This window comes from Bolinopsis microptera, chromosome 1 (assembly GCF_026151205.1).
Source record: "Bolinopsis microptera isolate Bmic1 chromosome 1, MBARI_Bmic_1.0, whole genome shotgun sequence".
NCBI lineage: Eukaryota > Metazoa > Ctenophora > Tentaculata > Lobata > Bolinopsidae > Bolinopsis > Bolinopsis microptera.
Window position 1 is genome coordinate 26168948 of NC_087072.1, and position 16825 is coordinate 26185772.

At 38.4% G+C, this 16825-nt stretch overlaps 1 protein-coding gene across 1 annotated transcript in view; it reads left to right on the forward strand.

The window, feature by feature from the left end:
- Nucleotides 1-16825, forward strand: part of LOC134818885 (nck-associated protein 1-like) — a 36528-nt gene that overhangs the window by 7026 nt on the left and 12677 nt on the right. The window contains exons 2-5 of the mRNA XM_063828591.1: nucleotides 13813-13975; nucleotides 14104-14271; nucleotides 14470-14612; nucleotides 14736-14824. Coding sequence (XP_063684661.1) covers nucleotides 13862-13975; nucleotides 14104-14271; nucleotides 14470-14612; nucleotides 14736-14824 — 514 coding nt within the window. The 5' untranslated portion in view covers nucleotides 13813-13861. The remainder of the gene's footprint in view (nucleotides 1-13812; nucleotides 13976-14103; nucleotides 14272-14469; nucleotides 14613-14735; nucleotides 14825-16825) is intronic.

Here is a 16825-nt window from a genome sequence, read left to right on the forward strand (position 1 = left end):
AAGTGCTGTTATATGAGGCCCCCAGGAAAGCTGTTCATCAATAACAACTCCAAGAAACTTTGTTGCTTTGGTTTTTTTAATTGGAAAGCCATCAATATGGAGTTGAAGCGAATCTGGAAATTCTACTGGTTTACTAGCCTTTGGTTTAAAATGCATATAACAGCACTTTGACATGTTGATGTGTAGTTTGTTAAGGATCATATACTTTTTTATACAGCTTAGCAATTTGTTGCCTTTCTCATAAGCTTCTTCTACAGTTTTGCCATTAATAAAAATGTTGGTGTCGTCGGCAAATAGTATGAAAGTTCCTAAATCTGAGGAATTGGAAATATCATTTATGTATAGAAGAAAAAGGAGCGGTCCCAAAACAGAGCCTTGTGGAACTCCATATTTAATGATGAGGTTTTCGGATTTTTCATTAAGGACTTCTGTGTACTGTGTTCTATTTGATAAGTAGCTTTTAATGAGACAGTTTGCATTGCCTCTTATTCCATACCTATCTAGTTTTGTTAGGAGTGTACTATGGTCGATTGTATCAAATGCTTTACTCAAATCTATAAATATTCCTAGAACATGGTTTCGTTTTTTAATGCTCTCTTCAATAATCCTAACAGAGTAGTTAACAGCATGGCTAGTAGAATGGGACTTGCGGAAGCCAAATTGGTTTTCATCAAGGATATTTTGTGACAAAGCGAAACTATAGATACGGCTGTATATCACTTTTTCAAATATCTTACCAAATATTGGCAGAGTAGAGACAGGTCTGTAGTTTCCTACATCCTCTTCGTTTCCTTTCTTAAATATAGGAGTAACTTTCCCAACTTTCAATACATCGGGAAATACCCCGCTCATCATCAGTTTGTTGAAATGTTGGGCTAAAACAGGGCAGATTAGATGAGCTGACTTTTTGATCACACGGATTGGGATATCACTAGATTTGCCATTTTCCAACTTGGAAATTATTTCCATGAGCTCAGTATGTGAACAGTCAGTTAGGAATATAGAGTTGTTGTTGGATGGCAGGAGGTAGTCTTCAAATGTTGAAAATTCAGAAGCCTGTATAGGCAGGTCAGCTATTGATTCATTTAGAGTGGAGGCAATGGAGTTAAAGTATTTGTTGAACTCGTTTGCAATAACCCTTCTATCTGTTATTTTTCTGTTGTCGATTATAAATGAGGGTTTGATACTCTTTTTACACTTCCCTCTGAGTTCATTAATGATTTGCCATGTCTTCTTACGGTCGTGCTTATTTTCTATGATTTGGTTGCAGGAGTAAGTATTTTTTGCAGTGTTAATTACAGATTTGAGGATCCTTCGGTATACCTTGAAGGTTTGCTCGAGATCCTGGTTTCCATCAGGGTTTGCCTTAGTTTTAGATGTAATCCAGGCATCTTTTAATTCATGTTTTTTTTCAACGGCTGATGAAATACTATCTGTTATCCAGGGGTTATTGATAGGATTCCGTTTAGTAGTTTTTGGCTTTACAAGTTTGCATGTTGAATCAAGTACATGATCAAATAATTTAGTAAAATCCGAGAACTCATGAGAAGTGTGGAGCTTTGAGAGGTCAGTGTTCAGTAGGGTTAGGAATCTATTAAGGTTGGCATTGCTGAAGTCGTAGTACTGGACATGTTTTTCACTTTTTGGACCAACCTCGAATTCGATGTCAGTGAATTCAAATGTTGGAGCATGGTCACCAATTCTATCTGTTATACAACCTGAGAGAACACAGTTACCAGGGTCATTTGTGAGGATGTTGTCAATACAAGATGGTTTGCAATTTGGTCTCTCATGTGTAGGTATCGAAATAACAGGAGCGAAACCATTTCTAAATAAGCATTCTTCAAAAAGAGTATAGTTGCCATGACCAGCGTCACCATTCACTTTAAGAAGGTCAACATTAAAGTCCCCCATTATACGTACACCAGATTTAGGGAGGAGTTTACATATGTGATCAAATGACTTAAGGAAATTATGAATGTCACCATTTGGAGGGCGATAGATGACCCCTGAGATGAGTGTGAGCTTGCTGGATGATTGAGTGATCTTAACAAAGATTGATTCAATATCAGGCGTGCAGTAGCCAAGATTTTCTATGAGCACTTACCAACATCACAAAAGCTCTCCAATACTGCTCCAAGTTCAAAATCAAAGATGTAATAATAATTGGTGACTTCAACAGTAGGCACATCTCCTGGGGAGATATCATCACAACCGACCGTGGAAGACAGCTGGATTCATTCATCGCTCAGCATAATCTGACATGCATCACTCCGAACACCAATACATTCGTCTCCCATAATGGTGGGAGTATCATTGACCTTGCTTTGTTGAAGGGTAAAGTATGTAGGCTATACCAATCGTCCAGTGCAGCATTGACAGTGAAAGTGAACTCTTCACAGGTGCTCCAAATAGAGGTCACTTACCAATCATCCACCAATTCTGTCATGCACAAACTGCTCAATCTGCATCTCCTCTTCTCTACTGGACATTGATAAAACAGACTGGAATGCTTGGTGTGGATCACTTAACAGGGCCCTTCTCCTTGGCATAACTGGCAGGATCAACTCTTACATAGACCCTCTAAAGCTGTGGCAAGACTTTAAAAACATTTTATCTGCGATTGGTAATGAATGGATTCCTCTCAAGAAAGTCAGTACCCACTCAAAACCTTTCTGGAACTCTCTCCTTACAGACCTTTCACAAACTCTTCAAGCTGCGCAGGAAACCATGAAAACCAGCTACACACCGTATAACATCTCCCTCCACAAACAAGCAAAGGAGGAGTTTTCTAATACCTTGATATCCGAAAAAAAGAAATGGATTCATCAGCAACTGGAAAATCTCAATGTTGCTCAGTCTCAAATATTCTGGAAAAATTATAAGAAGACATTGACCAATAAGCCTAACGAGTACATGGGAAATCTTATGGATGGTGGTATCCTCCACTCTGACAGAACTCAGAAAGAAAACATCTTGTACAAATCATTCTTCTCGGGTGAACACATGAATGGATGCAGTTTTGATCATGTCTTCGAACAAGAAATCAATAGCTGCTATGACAACATTATATCAACTCAGTTCCTTACCGACCAATTAGATCCAATCATTAATGATCATCTGAATGGGAAAATAGGTCTAGAGGAAGTTACTTTAGCACTGAAGGCTCAAAATAGCAATGCCAAAAGTTTTGACATTGATAATCTTCACCCAAAAATCCTGAAACATCTGCCTGTGTCAGCTCTTCAGATTCTAACAAAACTATATGACCTTGTCCTTGAGACTGGTGTATGGGTCTGGGAGGTATCCAATGTCACTTTCATCAAAAAGGATGGGAAGGATAACTACATGAACCCCTCTGCTTATAGACCAATATCGATATCATCATATGTTGGAAAGCTGCTAGAAAAGATCTTGGAACGAAGAATAAAGCTCCATTGCGAACTAGAGGGCTTACTCGACGAAGAGCAAGAAGGCTTTAGACCTCAAAGAAATACTGCAAGGTATCTTTATAAATTAGTAGCTACTCTAGATGAATGCAAGAGGAAAAAATTCACTACTTTCCTACTACTGTATGCATCGATTTTAGCAAAGCATTTGATAGTGTATGGGTGAAAGGCCTGATTTTCAAGCTCAGCAAATACCAAATACAAGGGAACATTTTGCGGATAATAAATAACTTCCTGTTATCCCGCAAAGTACGGCTGAGGGTTAACAACAGTCTCGGATTTCAACGCCCATGTGGATGGTTTGGGCTTCCCCAAGGCTCTGTCCTTGCACCCCTGCTATTTATCCTCTACATCTCGGATATGTTATGCAAGGACCAGCTCCCGCTGGAATGCAGCTCTAACTCAAGCCTCTTCAAATATGCTGATGATGGAAGCATAGCAGTCTCTCACATAGATCCTATATGTGCTCATCGAATTATGCAGTTGATGTGCAAGTACCTTCATGTCTGGTGCAGTAAGTGGAAACTTATCCCAAACTGCGACAAAAACAAGACCGAGTGTATTATGATCACACCAACATCCTCATCTGCACCTGATGTCACAGCCTTTGGACCACTCATTATCGGCAGTAGACCCATAACATATACATGTCAATCAACTGTTCTTGGACTGAGGATAGACGACAAACTTACGTTCAAAAGTCACGCAAAATTTAAATTGAAACAATGCTGGTTTGCCTGGTACAGGATCACTCAAAACTCCACCCGCCACAGAGGCCTGAATGCAAACTCACTCAAAATGCTCTTCAAAACAGTAGTACTCACAAAACTTCTATATGCTGCTCCAATATGGCTAAAAGATAACCTAGACACTTTCAAAGACTTCTATGCCAGGGTCCTCTTGAAAATAAGTGGATCCACTCACCATCCTCCCAAAGATTTGACATCTGTCGCGCTTGGAATTCCACCCCTCGAGATATCCTACAAGATGATCACTATAAAATTCATAATAAAAGCACTTACAAGTGACCCATTTATGCAAGGACTCATCTTACAGCTAGAGGAGGCAAAGGCCCATTGATATCAGCACCATATTGATGAGATACGTAAGTTCCTAACGTGGACAAGGGGGTCCAACGAGCTCAACAGAAGCAGAATAGACCTTCTGACTAGTGTCCACAACGGTGTTGTCAGCTATTCAAAAGACGAAATAACCCGCTTTATGGACTTCACTTGGAATAAACATCTCCTACTGAACCCTAGAATAAATCCGGGTGAGATACTGGATAACATCGATGAGAGGAGCAAAAAGTTGTTTCCTCGCTACTCAAGCAGGAGCACAGACACTAAAGTAATGTCTCTCTTGCATGGCCATGACATCACCTTCACAGCATTCAAGGCAAGGGTTGCCAACAACTGCGACCCTCAGTGTCCGAATTGTCAGATGTTGGACAACAATTACCATCGAATCTTCTCTTGTCCACTGTACCACTGTTCCTACAGAGAAACCATTCAAGAGCACTCCAATAGTGACCAACCATGCTGGTCTATCTTAAGAGATGGTAGTGATGGCAGCATCACTGCCTTCCGATCTTTAGCACAGATCGCCATCGATGAACTATCATAGAATTGATACTTATACTTATTAGTGCTCCTTCACCTCCATCCCCCTTCATGTCCTACATCTCCTTATGACATCACTCCCCCTTCAGCCTCTACTACTCCTTTACTACTCCATCTACTGCCTCATCTTCTGGACATCATTATCTTCTAGTTTAGTTGAGAATTCTCAACACCCACTTCCAAGTCGAGTACTCTCGACCCACTTAGTCCACATACCTTGCAAACTTACAGCAGGGTATTTGTAATGGTCTAAGTCTTTAATACACGCCAAAGATGGTTCCTCTATACTCAACCGTAGGAGAAGAGAATTAGGTGACTGTATTTTGTTCTAATGTTGATATTAATATAAGTATGTTCTAGTTGTTACTCCTTTTGTTTTAACGTTTTTATGGTACTCTCCTTAAATTATTTCAATGCAGTCACTCAGATGATTTTTAAATCAGGACACTTTTTTTTTTTTTTTTTTTTTTTTTTTTTTTTTTTTTTTTTTTTTTTAATTATGCAACCTACTAAAACCAATGGGGCCCTCCCCGGGGTCATCACTCTCGCATTTGCGAGAGTTGTCCCAAAGGTGTGAAAGTAGGTCAAGATTTGTTCACACCAAGCCCTAGCATCGCTATTTGCTGACCATCTGCCTTCACTGAAGGTAAGTTTTTAGAGAGTGGAGGCCGACCGTCAGCTTGGGATGCAGGGCCAAGTGGTCAACAACGTCAAGGCCCCCTTTCACATGGGCCATGTTGGTTTTGGCAGATACTGTGGTAATAAGATATGAAGTGAATGAGTGAAATGAAGTGGTTGAAAAGGGTGTAAAAGAGGAAGAGCTTGTAAGGTAGTTTAGGAAAGGAGGAAAGCAGGGCATGTACTACAAAAAACAGTTAGTAGTACTGTAAGATAGTAACAATAACCATTGATAATAAAATAACCAAGACAGCAATATAAATGGGGTGGACAATTTGCCCTAATCGGCCAAGATCGACACAATAGAACTTTTGTGGCCTATTTTGTCTCCAGTAAGTGAAAGTTTAAGAAGTTTGATATATCCCTGCCAGATCGGCATGTCCCCTGCCTGAAATCTTTTGCTAATGTACCATTTGGCAACAATATTAAAATAATTTATAATTTGTGAAGTGTGATTACAAACTATAAAATTAATTTTATTGGGGTCTTTGTAATTTCTATCGATTTTCCTTTTTATAAAGTCTTCAAGTATTGTGATGAAGCTATTTGTGTGGATACAATGGAGATAGATATGAGGAATTGTTTCTAAGTATGTGTTACACAGGCTACACATGGGAGTATCTGTAACAATTTTCATTTTGTGTCTCATGTATCTACACGTAGTGATCCTCATTAAAAGCTTGTACTGAAATTGAATCAACTTAAAATTTTTAGATACTAAGAAAAATAGGTTGCTAAGAACGACCGCCCAATCTATTGGTTGATTATTTAGGTCAATAACCCATTGACGTAATGGGGACAGCTCGTTTGGGCAGACAGAGTCGTACATTTTATCCCGAATTTTACTTCCCTTCACCTGTCCAGTTACAGAATGTAAAAATTTAAGTTTTATATTTGAGTCAACAAACTCAATATTCCTTGAGTTAATAGTGGGGCAGTTATATCTCCGTATCCCCATGATAATGTTACAGTACTCAGTTTTGGAAATAGTATTTGGAGATAACTCCCACTTGTTAATGAACATATCGTAGTTAAGGATAGTACTTTGGTCTATAGAAAGGAAATCTGAGATGTAAAATATTCCCTTATCAATCAGATGATTGTTCCAAAGTTTGGCCCCGATGTCGGTAATTGCTTGGTTGTACCACACGCAGTGATCAATAGAACCCAAGGCTGCATTTACCGAACTTATCTTCCACTCAGTGTAACAATTAAGGACGTCTTGAGTAAAATGGCAGTTGGTTTTAGCGAGACCGTTTTCTACGGAGATGGTGATATGGTCAGGAAATTTCAGCTGCATAATCATAATATCTTTCCAAGTGTGGTGAAAGGAATTATTTAGTAGCTTGGATATGAGGCTGGTTTTAAGACCTATAATAAAATCAGATAAATAAAAAAGTCCCAGGCCTCCATGTTCCTTATTTCGGATAATAATCTCACGTTTTACTTTATCGCGTTTGCAACCCCAAAGAAAATGGAAAATAGCCGTGTCAAAGATTCTGATAAAGGAAGCATCCGGTCGAGGGAGAGGAGAAACAAGATATGTTATTTGGGAAAAGAGAAGGGTTTTAATGACTGTGCATTTACCCATCAGCGTCAAATCCCTCTTGCTCCATCGGTTTATCCAAGACTGAACCTTAATCAATTTATCATTATAATTACTGTTGACAATATCCATCAGTGAGCCATCGTTCATATAAACTATACCCAAAGCGGTGAAGTTATTTGTTATAAAATCATAGCCGTATAAACTTTGAAGGGATTCTAGTAGAGTTGTATTAAGACGAGCTCGACCTAAAGGAATACATCTAGTTTTGTCGATGTTAGCTTTACACCCCGAGCACTGAGCAAAAGTTCTGAGTTCTGTCATAACCGCCTCTACACTTTCAATTGAAGCTTTCAGAAACAGATCAGTGTCGTCTGCAAAGAGACTCTGTAAGATTTCTACACCTGATATGTTAAGACCCCTGATATTAGGATTAATCTGAATTTTATTCGAGAAAGTTTGGGCCACAATCAGAAAGAGAATAGGAGACAGTGGACTACCCTGGTGAAGACCTCTTAGAATATAAATAGGCGAGCTTAAAAACCCATTAATATTGGCGTAGCTAAAGCATGCTTGAAAAGCCACTTTAATCAGTTTAATAGTGTATTCGCTGAAACCCAATTTTTCAAGAGTACTGAAGACAAAGTTATGTTCTACCGAATCAAAACACTTTTCAAAATCAATCTGTAAAAGGAGGCCCTCTTGTTCCGTGTCGTTGTTAAATGATTCCAGAACCATTGACATGAGAATAAGATTATCTGCTGTACTCCTGCCCGCTTGAAAGCCTGACTGGGTTTTGCTGATTATGCTAGGGATAGCCTTCATAATCCTATTTTTAGCTATATTATGACGCAATGAAACTACCGGACTATGTGTGAAGATTTTATAGTCAATGTTTAGCAGAGTAATAGGTCTCCAATTCTTTATGTAATTAAGTTCCACTGGGCTTTTTGGCTTGGGAATAAGAGTAAGAATACCTATTCTCTGCGAGGGCGACAAGCATCCCCTGTTAATAGATTCTAAATAGGAGTTATACAGGATCTGCCTGATATCCATCCAAAAAGTTTTGTAAAATTCAGCAGAAAGCCCGTCCCAACCTGGAGATTTATTGTTGGTTAACTTAATGACAATAGCATCCATTTCGTGCAACGTGATAGGCCCCTCCAGAGTTTCCGTAATTTCTTGTGGGATTTGCTTTAAATCGCTACTGGTTACATACTTATCTATCTCAGTGGGAGATGGGTTAGTTGAGTTATACAGGTTCTGATAAAAGTTAACCACGTGACTAGAGATGTTTTCCTGGTCTGTGAGGTCATTGCCTTCGATGTCTATCAGTTTACTAATACTTTTTTTCTTGCCGTTTGATTTTTCTAGTCCAAAAAAGTATTTAGTCGAGCGCTCCCCCTCCTCTGTCCACTGCACACGTGATCTAGTAATTGCACCTCTCACCTCCTGATCTATAATATGATTTAAATCTATTTCTGCTTCAAATAATTTCTTCTGTAGTATCGTACAGTTTGTTAGGTTCGAATCTTTTTTACAATCTTCAATATCTTTTTTTAACTTTTCTTTTTTTACTGTGATTTCTTTTTTTTTCTTTTTACCAAAAGTCATTGCGAACTGTTTTATTTTGATTTTTATAACGTCCCAAAGACCCCCGTAAGAATCGAAGCTATCCTCTTTAGTATTGTCAATGATTTTATTTATTTCGTTAATAAAATTTTGATCCAGGAGATGAGAGTTGTTAATTTTCCAATATCCTTTTCCGTGTGCAATAGTAGAGCCCTGGAGGGATAGCGAGATGTAGCTGTGATCAGATTTATAGCCATGACTTATTTCTGTATCACATACAGGTCGATTGACTAGGCTATCTTGAATCAAGAAAAAATCTAATCTAGACTGAGTTTTGTACTTTTTGTTAAAATGAGTAAAAACCCGTGCCTCAGCACCTCTGTTAAGACGGAAAATATCACTAAACCCATAGTCGCTAATGCAATCATTAATGAATTTCTGGCAGCGACTATTTGCATGGGTGGCGGACCCCCCCTGCTTATCCAACATGTTGTTCAGAACTGTATTCCAGTCTCCAACAAAAATTATTTGATCATCTCGTGAACGACTGAGAGTTTCTAAAAATATGTTTTCAAGAAATGACACATCGTCATTATTTGGGCAGTATACATTCACCAAACACAATTTGAGAGAGTCGTACTCTATTTCTACAAGGGTCGCGCGACCTTGGCTGATGCTACGATGGTTAATAATAGTGAGATTCGAAGCATCAGGTTTAACAAGTAGGGCAATACCGGTTGAGTTTGAAGTACCATGGTTAAAGATTATCTCCCCGTCCCAAGAATTTGTCCACTCTCTCTCAACTTGAGGAGTTGAGTGTGTTTCTTGAAGACAAATAATTTTCTCAGGTTTATTTTTTAACCAGTTTAAGACAAGATTACGTTTAATCGGGTTTCCCATACCATTGCAGTTGAAAGAACCGATTTTTGGGCATGCCAACCCACTATTGCTGTTATTTTGCGGAGTCATTGTTAATCTGAAAAATGCCCCATCCTTCCTTGGTGTAGTTCTTAAGACCCCCTAAATTAAACCCCAGAAATGAAGGTGATGGTGTTGTGAAAACGTGAGAATATACAATGGCAATAACACAAAAAACATGCACACACAACATAGAAACACGGAAAACGATCGTAGAGAAATAGACTCTACAGTGATACGGCATGTTTGTACTACAACCTACACTAGCCCCGCCCTTATTATAACATTTATTATCGGAATAATAGTAATACCAATTATTGAGGTGACGAGGTAGCAAGGTGAAAAACACACTGTACCTAGGAAACATGAGTGAACGCGTCGCAAGGAGAAGTTGTGACAGTGTACCCGAAAATGTAACAGGTAGAAGATCATAAAATCTAGAACAAAATAAAAATGGCCTCAATATAGTGTGGAGAGGTTAAAGCTATACACCGAACAGAATTTTTTTGTGGTTTTTAGTTGGCATAGCCTGTATATAATTTTTTTAAACTTTTATATTTAATGAATAACTTTACTGTACTAAAAATCAGGACGAGCCAAAAGGACCCTGGTAATAGTACATATAACCATATTTAACAAGGTAAAGGTGGTATAAAGATGTGACTCACGTGGAGAAGGATCTGCAGCAATAAATTAATATTGGATCAGACATCCATACAGTAACCAGAATTTAGAACTGGTTCTCTCGAAGTCGGTAATATACAGGTGTAATAAGAGAGGGGATTAAATTATGAATAAAAGGTTCCCTAAACTGGACAAGCGACTGAATGGAGCAAATATAGCAATATGAAGGTCAATGGTATCGAGCTGACGGATACAATAACATAAAGCTGGCGGTCACAATAATATAATTTGAGATACGCACGCTTGATAGCGAATGATAAATTGATAATAAGCCCTAAATAGCTCCTACACCACGGAACCAATGAACCACCACCTGAAGAATAGGCACACGCTGTACAATTACTAAGCAGTAAAGCAGTTGTTCAAAGTTTTAAAAATGAAGGGGTCCCTCGAACTTCGTAAGCTATAACTTGATAATTACAGAGAAAACGCCCTATAAATAAAAAATACCAATATAAACGATTAGTAAATAACTGGGTGATATAAGAGTTACAACCGGTTTTAAGAGGTTGTCGGAGAATTACTTGACCTACGTTGGACCCGTTTGATATTTGGGAGGCCATGTCTGGCCCTTAGGGCAAATTTTAACCGGCTAAAATAAACCTTCAAACCAGCTTTGTTTAGATGAAAAGAGTCCGAGTTTCCGACTGAAAATTTCGGTAGCAGCTTGCCGTTGTTGCTTTGGAATGTTTTCATATCTACGTATGATGCATTCGGCAAATTTTGGCACATATCGTTCAAATAAAAGTTATATTTTGTGATTCTGGTGTTGATTGTGGGGGAGGTAGATGGGAGAACCCCGGGACAAAAGACATGACATGAAGGAAGTGCTTTCCTGACTTTCTTTATGTAGGAGAAAGTAGATTTAGCCAAATCTTCCGGGACACAAGCATCTAACTTTAAGTTGTTAGTGCCTACTGCTAAAATAAGATCAGATATACCATTATATGTAACTGGCTCTGGTAAATTCTCGACCGTAGCTACAAAGGTATCAGATCCCGGTAAGGCGGCCCCTAGAGTTCCCTTTCCCTGTCCGAATTTAATTTTCCCCCCCGAATTAGAATCACCGAGTAAGGCAATTTTGGTCTCAGGAGAACCTACTGGCTCCCATCCTGACTCTATGTTTAGTGAGTTTGACCCTGAGAGTGTATCTAGTTTCGCCTCGAGCTCAATATTCAGGTCTTCCAAGGAAATGACACGGTCTGATAAATCAGTGAGTTCGAGCTGTTGTGACCCCGCTCTCTCCTCAATACTAGACATTCGGGAATCATACGTATCGAGTTTTGACGAGATAATATCTAATCTAGAATCGAAGCTTTCTAATTTAACAGAGATGGCATCAAGTCTGGAAACAGTCGAATTAGAAAAGTTATTAAACAGGGTTTCTATTAGCTTAACTATGGACTGCTCTTCGGTCTTGATAGGAGAGCCTGAGATGTTTAAGTTCGGACGTTTTGGAGCATCCTTGTCAGAGGGCGAACTACTAGCACTTACATCAGATAAAGTCCTTTTATTATCCGATTGCTGTGGCGGAGAACCAGAAAAGTACCCTAAGATACTCGACATAACCGATAATATGGGCACAGCTAAAGTGTAGCCGGTAAAAACTTATCACGTGGTAAATAAAATGTACGTGTTAAACTATGAATAGCATAGACGTTAGGAAGGTTCTAGAAAAACGGGTAAAAGGTCACAACTTTAACGGATAACAATTATCTTAGATAAGCATTATAGTACATGATTGAAAAAACCGTTATAAAAACTTGAAATAAGGGTGTAATCTAAAAAAGATAAGAGAGCTTAAGAAAAGGTGGCGAAATGAAAGTTTAAAATGAGAAGTGTGAGTTTAAAATGAGAAGTGAGTTTAAAATGAGAAGTGTGTGTTTAAAATGAGAAGTGTGAGTTTAAAATGAGAAGTGTGAGTTTAAAAGTAGTATGTGTCTTTATTTAAATCAGGACACTTAAATAAAGACACATACTCTGCCCACAATAAGGGGCCATAATTTTTAAATTATGTAACAGTATAGAATTATTATTATTATTCATTGCACTGAGGGGAATCAGAGGAAGATCAAACGTTTCCTTCAACCTCATCCCTCAGAAGACGAGCTATGAGGTTTCCTAGATCTGTTTGTGTAAATTTTGTAGATATTTTACTGTACTATTTTATATTGTATACGATTTTATGGACGAAAAGATCCCAGGGGGACTCCAAACCCACTGCTTCGGCGGGTAGTTGATGCATCGTTCACAAGCAAGAGTCACTTTTGACTACTTGCTGTGAGGTGTCTCAGCTACATAGAATAGGGTCCCCTTTTTGTTTTTTAAATTTGTCAAATTTAGTATACCAACCCTTTATCTCATTTAATGACACTGCATGTAATGAACAATGAACAGCTTTGCGAAATTAGTGAAATCAGAAAACTATTCAGTCAGGAATATTTTCAATAAATTGTGATTTCTGTTGTCAACAGTAATACGCAGTGATTCTGTGATGAACTTTTCAGGAAGAACCAATTATACAGTTTCTTATTTGCAGTTATCATTTATTAATTATAATCATTGCCATCCTCGCCTATGATCTTCTTAGCTTTAAAACTTTTGCAGAATTTAGCATCGGAAAGTTTCAAATGGGCCCTTGCTATACATTAAGCACACATTTGTGTCCATTTTAAACACACCAAATTTAAAAATGCATATATAGTACTTATACTCGTAAACCAATCTAAATATGAGGAAATAGTCCATCCAATGCTGCAAACATAATCAGACAATTAATGTGCTGTGCTGCACCGTCCAGGTACAATTCAGAATTTCTTTATTGTAACTTGGCACACAAGAGAAGGGATATTAGAGATAAGTCAATCATTGGGAGACCAGAAATCTGATTTTCAATCAATTGTAGCTTAAATCAGGCATGTCACCTTCTTAACCCCAATCGTTGCTCAATGGCAAGGATAGAGCAGAAAACTAACTGAGGAATTAAAAAAAGAATTACATCCTCTTTTCGTAATTAAGTGATACACCTTCTAGCAAAAGGGAACTATGCTTTGACCATGGGCATGCCTCTACTTATTTCAACTGAAAATGACCTGGGCAAACTAGTTTCTGTTACGGTCGTTTATGGCTTCAAAGAGCAAAAAACCTGAAACTGCACCCCATTGGGCATTAAGGTTGTGCACTCTAGGGGCCACTTTCTAATCGAAAAAATGTTACAATCACCCTTTAAATATGGTAAAACTGTAAAATTTTCTGTTTTGACTTTCAAGTTGTATTCTCAATTAAGTCTCTAACAAATTTTGTTTCCTACTTTTACTAATTAATACCTTTGTCAATAACATAGGTTTCAAGTGATGATGAAAAACTGCTGCAAGTAACTAAATTAAAACGGAATGAATATAGATAACAGACCAAAGCCACCTTCACAGCAGAAGCTTGCTGAAAAGTTGATCATTCTTAATGAACGAGCACAGGGCTTACTTACTCGACTGCACTACAGCAAACAGGTGATTCTAGGATGATGATTACTGATGATATTTGCTGATACAAACATAATGCTAACTGCTGATATTACTTCTAAACTATAGCTGCACTGCGAATAGATTTGATTAAAAGTAAAATCAATTTTTATCAGAGCTGTGGAGAGGAAAGGACCAGACCACCATGCCTCACTGATAAGACATTTGACAATGTTGTGAAAACTATCACCAACAAGTTTCCAAAACTAGACAAAGCCCAGTCCTCTATCCAAAGCATGAACTTAAGCAACTCCATAAAGAACGATATGAGACAACACTTGCAGGTAAGTTGTAGCTCAATTCTCGTTATCATGTCTAAAATCTGTTGATTATGATTTGTTGTATTGCGGGAGTTAATATTTCTTCTTTTACAACGTCAAGATGTGAAAAATATTTCGTTAGAGATCATATTTAAATATTTGAACAGATCATATTTAAATATTTGAACAGAAGCGTTCAGATACATTAGCGACCCTCCTCAGGTTCACTACAACACGTTTGTTGATATCCTGGAGCTGAAGGAGTATGTTATGGAACTGCTTACTAATATTAGTGTGGAGGCGATGTCATTTGACATTCGTATCAACTTCTCTCTTACTGCAAACTTCCTTGACATCCTCTGTCGGTTAGTGGTTTATGTAATTTTAAATTTCAATGTGAAAAATGTATTCCAAATGAAGGATTTGTTTCAATTCTAAATAAAAAGCTCGAATATGTAAATAAAGTTTTTTTAAATCCATATTTTCAGGTATGTTAAGATGATAATATTGTTGGGAAAACATGAGAATGTGAAAGCAATTATAGGGATATACAACATTATCTACGATCAATCTTGCGGTAAGATAACTTGAATTATATAAATCAACTGAATTTAAGTATCAAATCAGTTTCTCTTCTTTTGTGAACAGCTATATTGTGGTTGGTCTAATAGGTCCAGCTTTAAAAATTATATGTAATGTAATTTAAACTTTCGCTAAATTCAAAACACACCACATTAAAAAAAATGAATACTTCAATGATCAATCACAGTTGAGGGCACACGTACAAATATATAATCATCTATTTAACTATGTAGTATATTTGTACCAAGATTGGAAATCTAATGTTTAGTCATGTATACATCAAATAATGTGCGTGTTTTGAGAAGGATCTGCATTCTACAGTCGTTGCAGGAACAAATATTTAATCATGTGCTCAATCTTATTCGGTCGTGGCATAGATGTGTTCCTCGTTCACACTGCAAGATGTTGGTTGAAGAGGGGGTATTGGCAGGAGATCTTGATCTTGCAGTGTTGCCATTGCAACCCTTCCACATTCTTTTGCCTTTTTCCGATTTGTCAGGATCATGATCAGAGCGAGGCTTGCTAATCCCAGAACTGTAACTAAGTTTGCGATCAGGAGGGTTGTCGTGACGGGATGGGGGTTTTCAACTCCTTTCTTTTTGTCTGTTGTTTGCGGTGCTAGCGTTTGTTTGCAGGCAATGTTCTCAGTGGCCTTGCTAGGAAGTTCCTCTGGGTTTTGTTCCTCTGGGTTTTGTTCCTCTGGGTTGTGTTCCTCTGTCTTAGTGCAGTTGTTGCCGGCTGGGTTCCAGAGATAGTTGCCCTGACACTCACAAGCAGAGTGGTCGAGTGAGACCGTGCTGTTTTCAGGACAATCTTCACAAGAAGGGCTGTTCCGGACACTGTAAGTGTTCCCTTCACACTCTCTACAGGCTGTACCTTCCTTTACTTGTACAGTGTACAGCCCTGCAAAACAAACGCAGTGATCTGCACCAGGAGTGGAGGTAGATCCGTTGGGACACTGGGTGCAGTTCACAGAGTTAGCAGCTCTATAACTGTATGCTGGACACAGTGGACGAATGCAGCCGTCAACAGTTGTGTTGAAGTTTTCGGAGCATCCACAAGAGATTTGGGTAAGTAGTTGGAATGTTGGCATTCAGGGGAGGAAGTGTAAACACAAGTAGGATTACAACCTCTCAAATAGTGCAGAGCTGTGGAATAGTAGCCACGAAATGGATAGCTGCTTTCCGTGTTACCTACACTGTTAAGTCGGTGAAAGTGTAGTTTTTTGCAGATCAGGAGCGCCGTAGAAGAGTCTGGATAGTAATAGGAATTCGCAGCACGGCGACACACGTTCTGACGATCTGCGCCGTTAATACTCACCATCAGTAACCCCTCGTTGGAGCGCTCATACTGTGTCTTCCATATCGTAAACTCTGTTTTAGTTATTCCTGTACCTTGACAGAGAGTTTAAGGTGATCAGATAACATTAACAATCCATTTCAATTATACTATAATTATGTTATCATTATTAAATCCGATATACTCTGCTTACTTAATTTTACAGCTGCAAAGGTTTAATTGGGTTTGAAAAAGTTATCGAACTTACTTGCTATCATGATCATACAGAATAGGAAGAGAAGCACCTTCATGTTGCGAAGTTGGCAAATGAAATTATAACTAGGGTGAAGTGAGTCTGAGGTTACACTAGACTGGATGTTATTTCTCAGTTGGTTCACGGTAACAGTTACCTAAAATACTGTATTGAGTAGAGTGACGAGAAGAAGAATTAACAAGGCAGAATCACCACTTTCGAGTTTCTATAGGATGATATCAAGAGACAGGAATCAGGAACTACTCAACCACTGACGTGGAACACCACGTGACAACATGAACATGTACCCACGTGACCATGTGACCATGTGACCATGAATTTGCTGCACACTTAGCTGGAAGGTTTTACTCTGAGTAACTGAGCCTGGACAAGCACTAGTTCAGGAGATAACTGTTATACTATAACACATGATTTTATGGTCTCCAAAATTGATCAACCCGATCT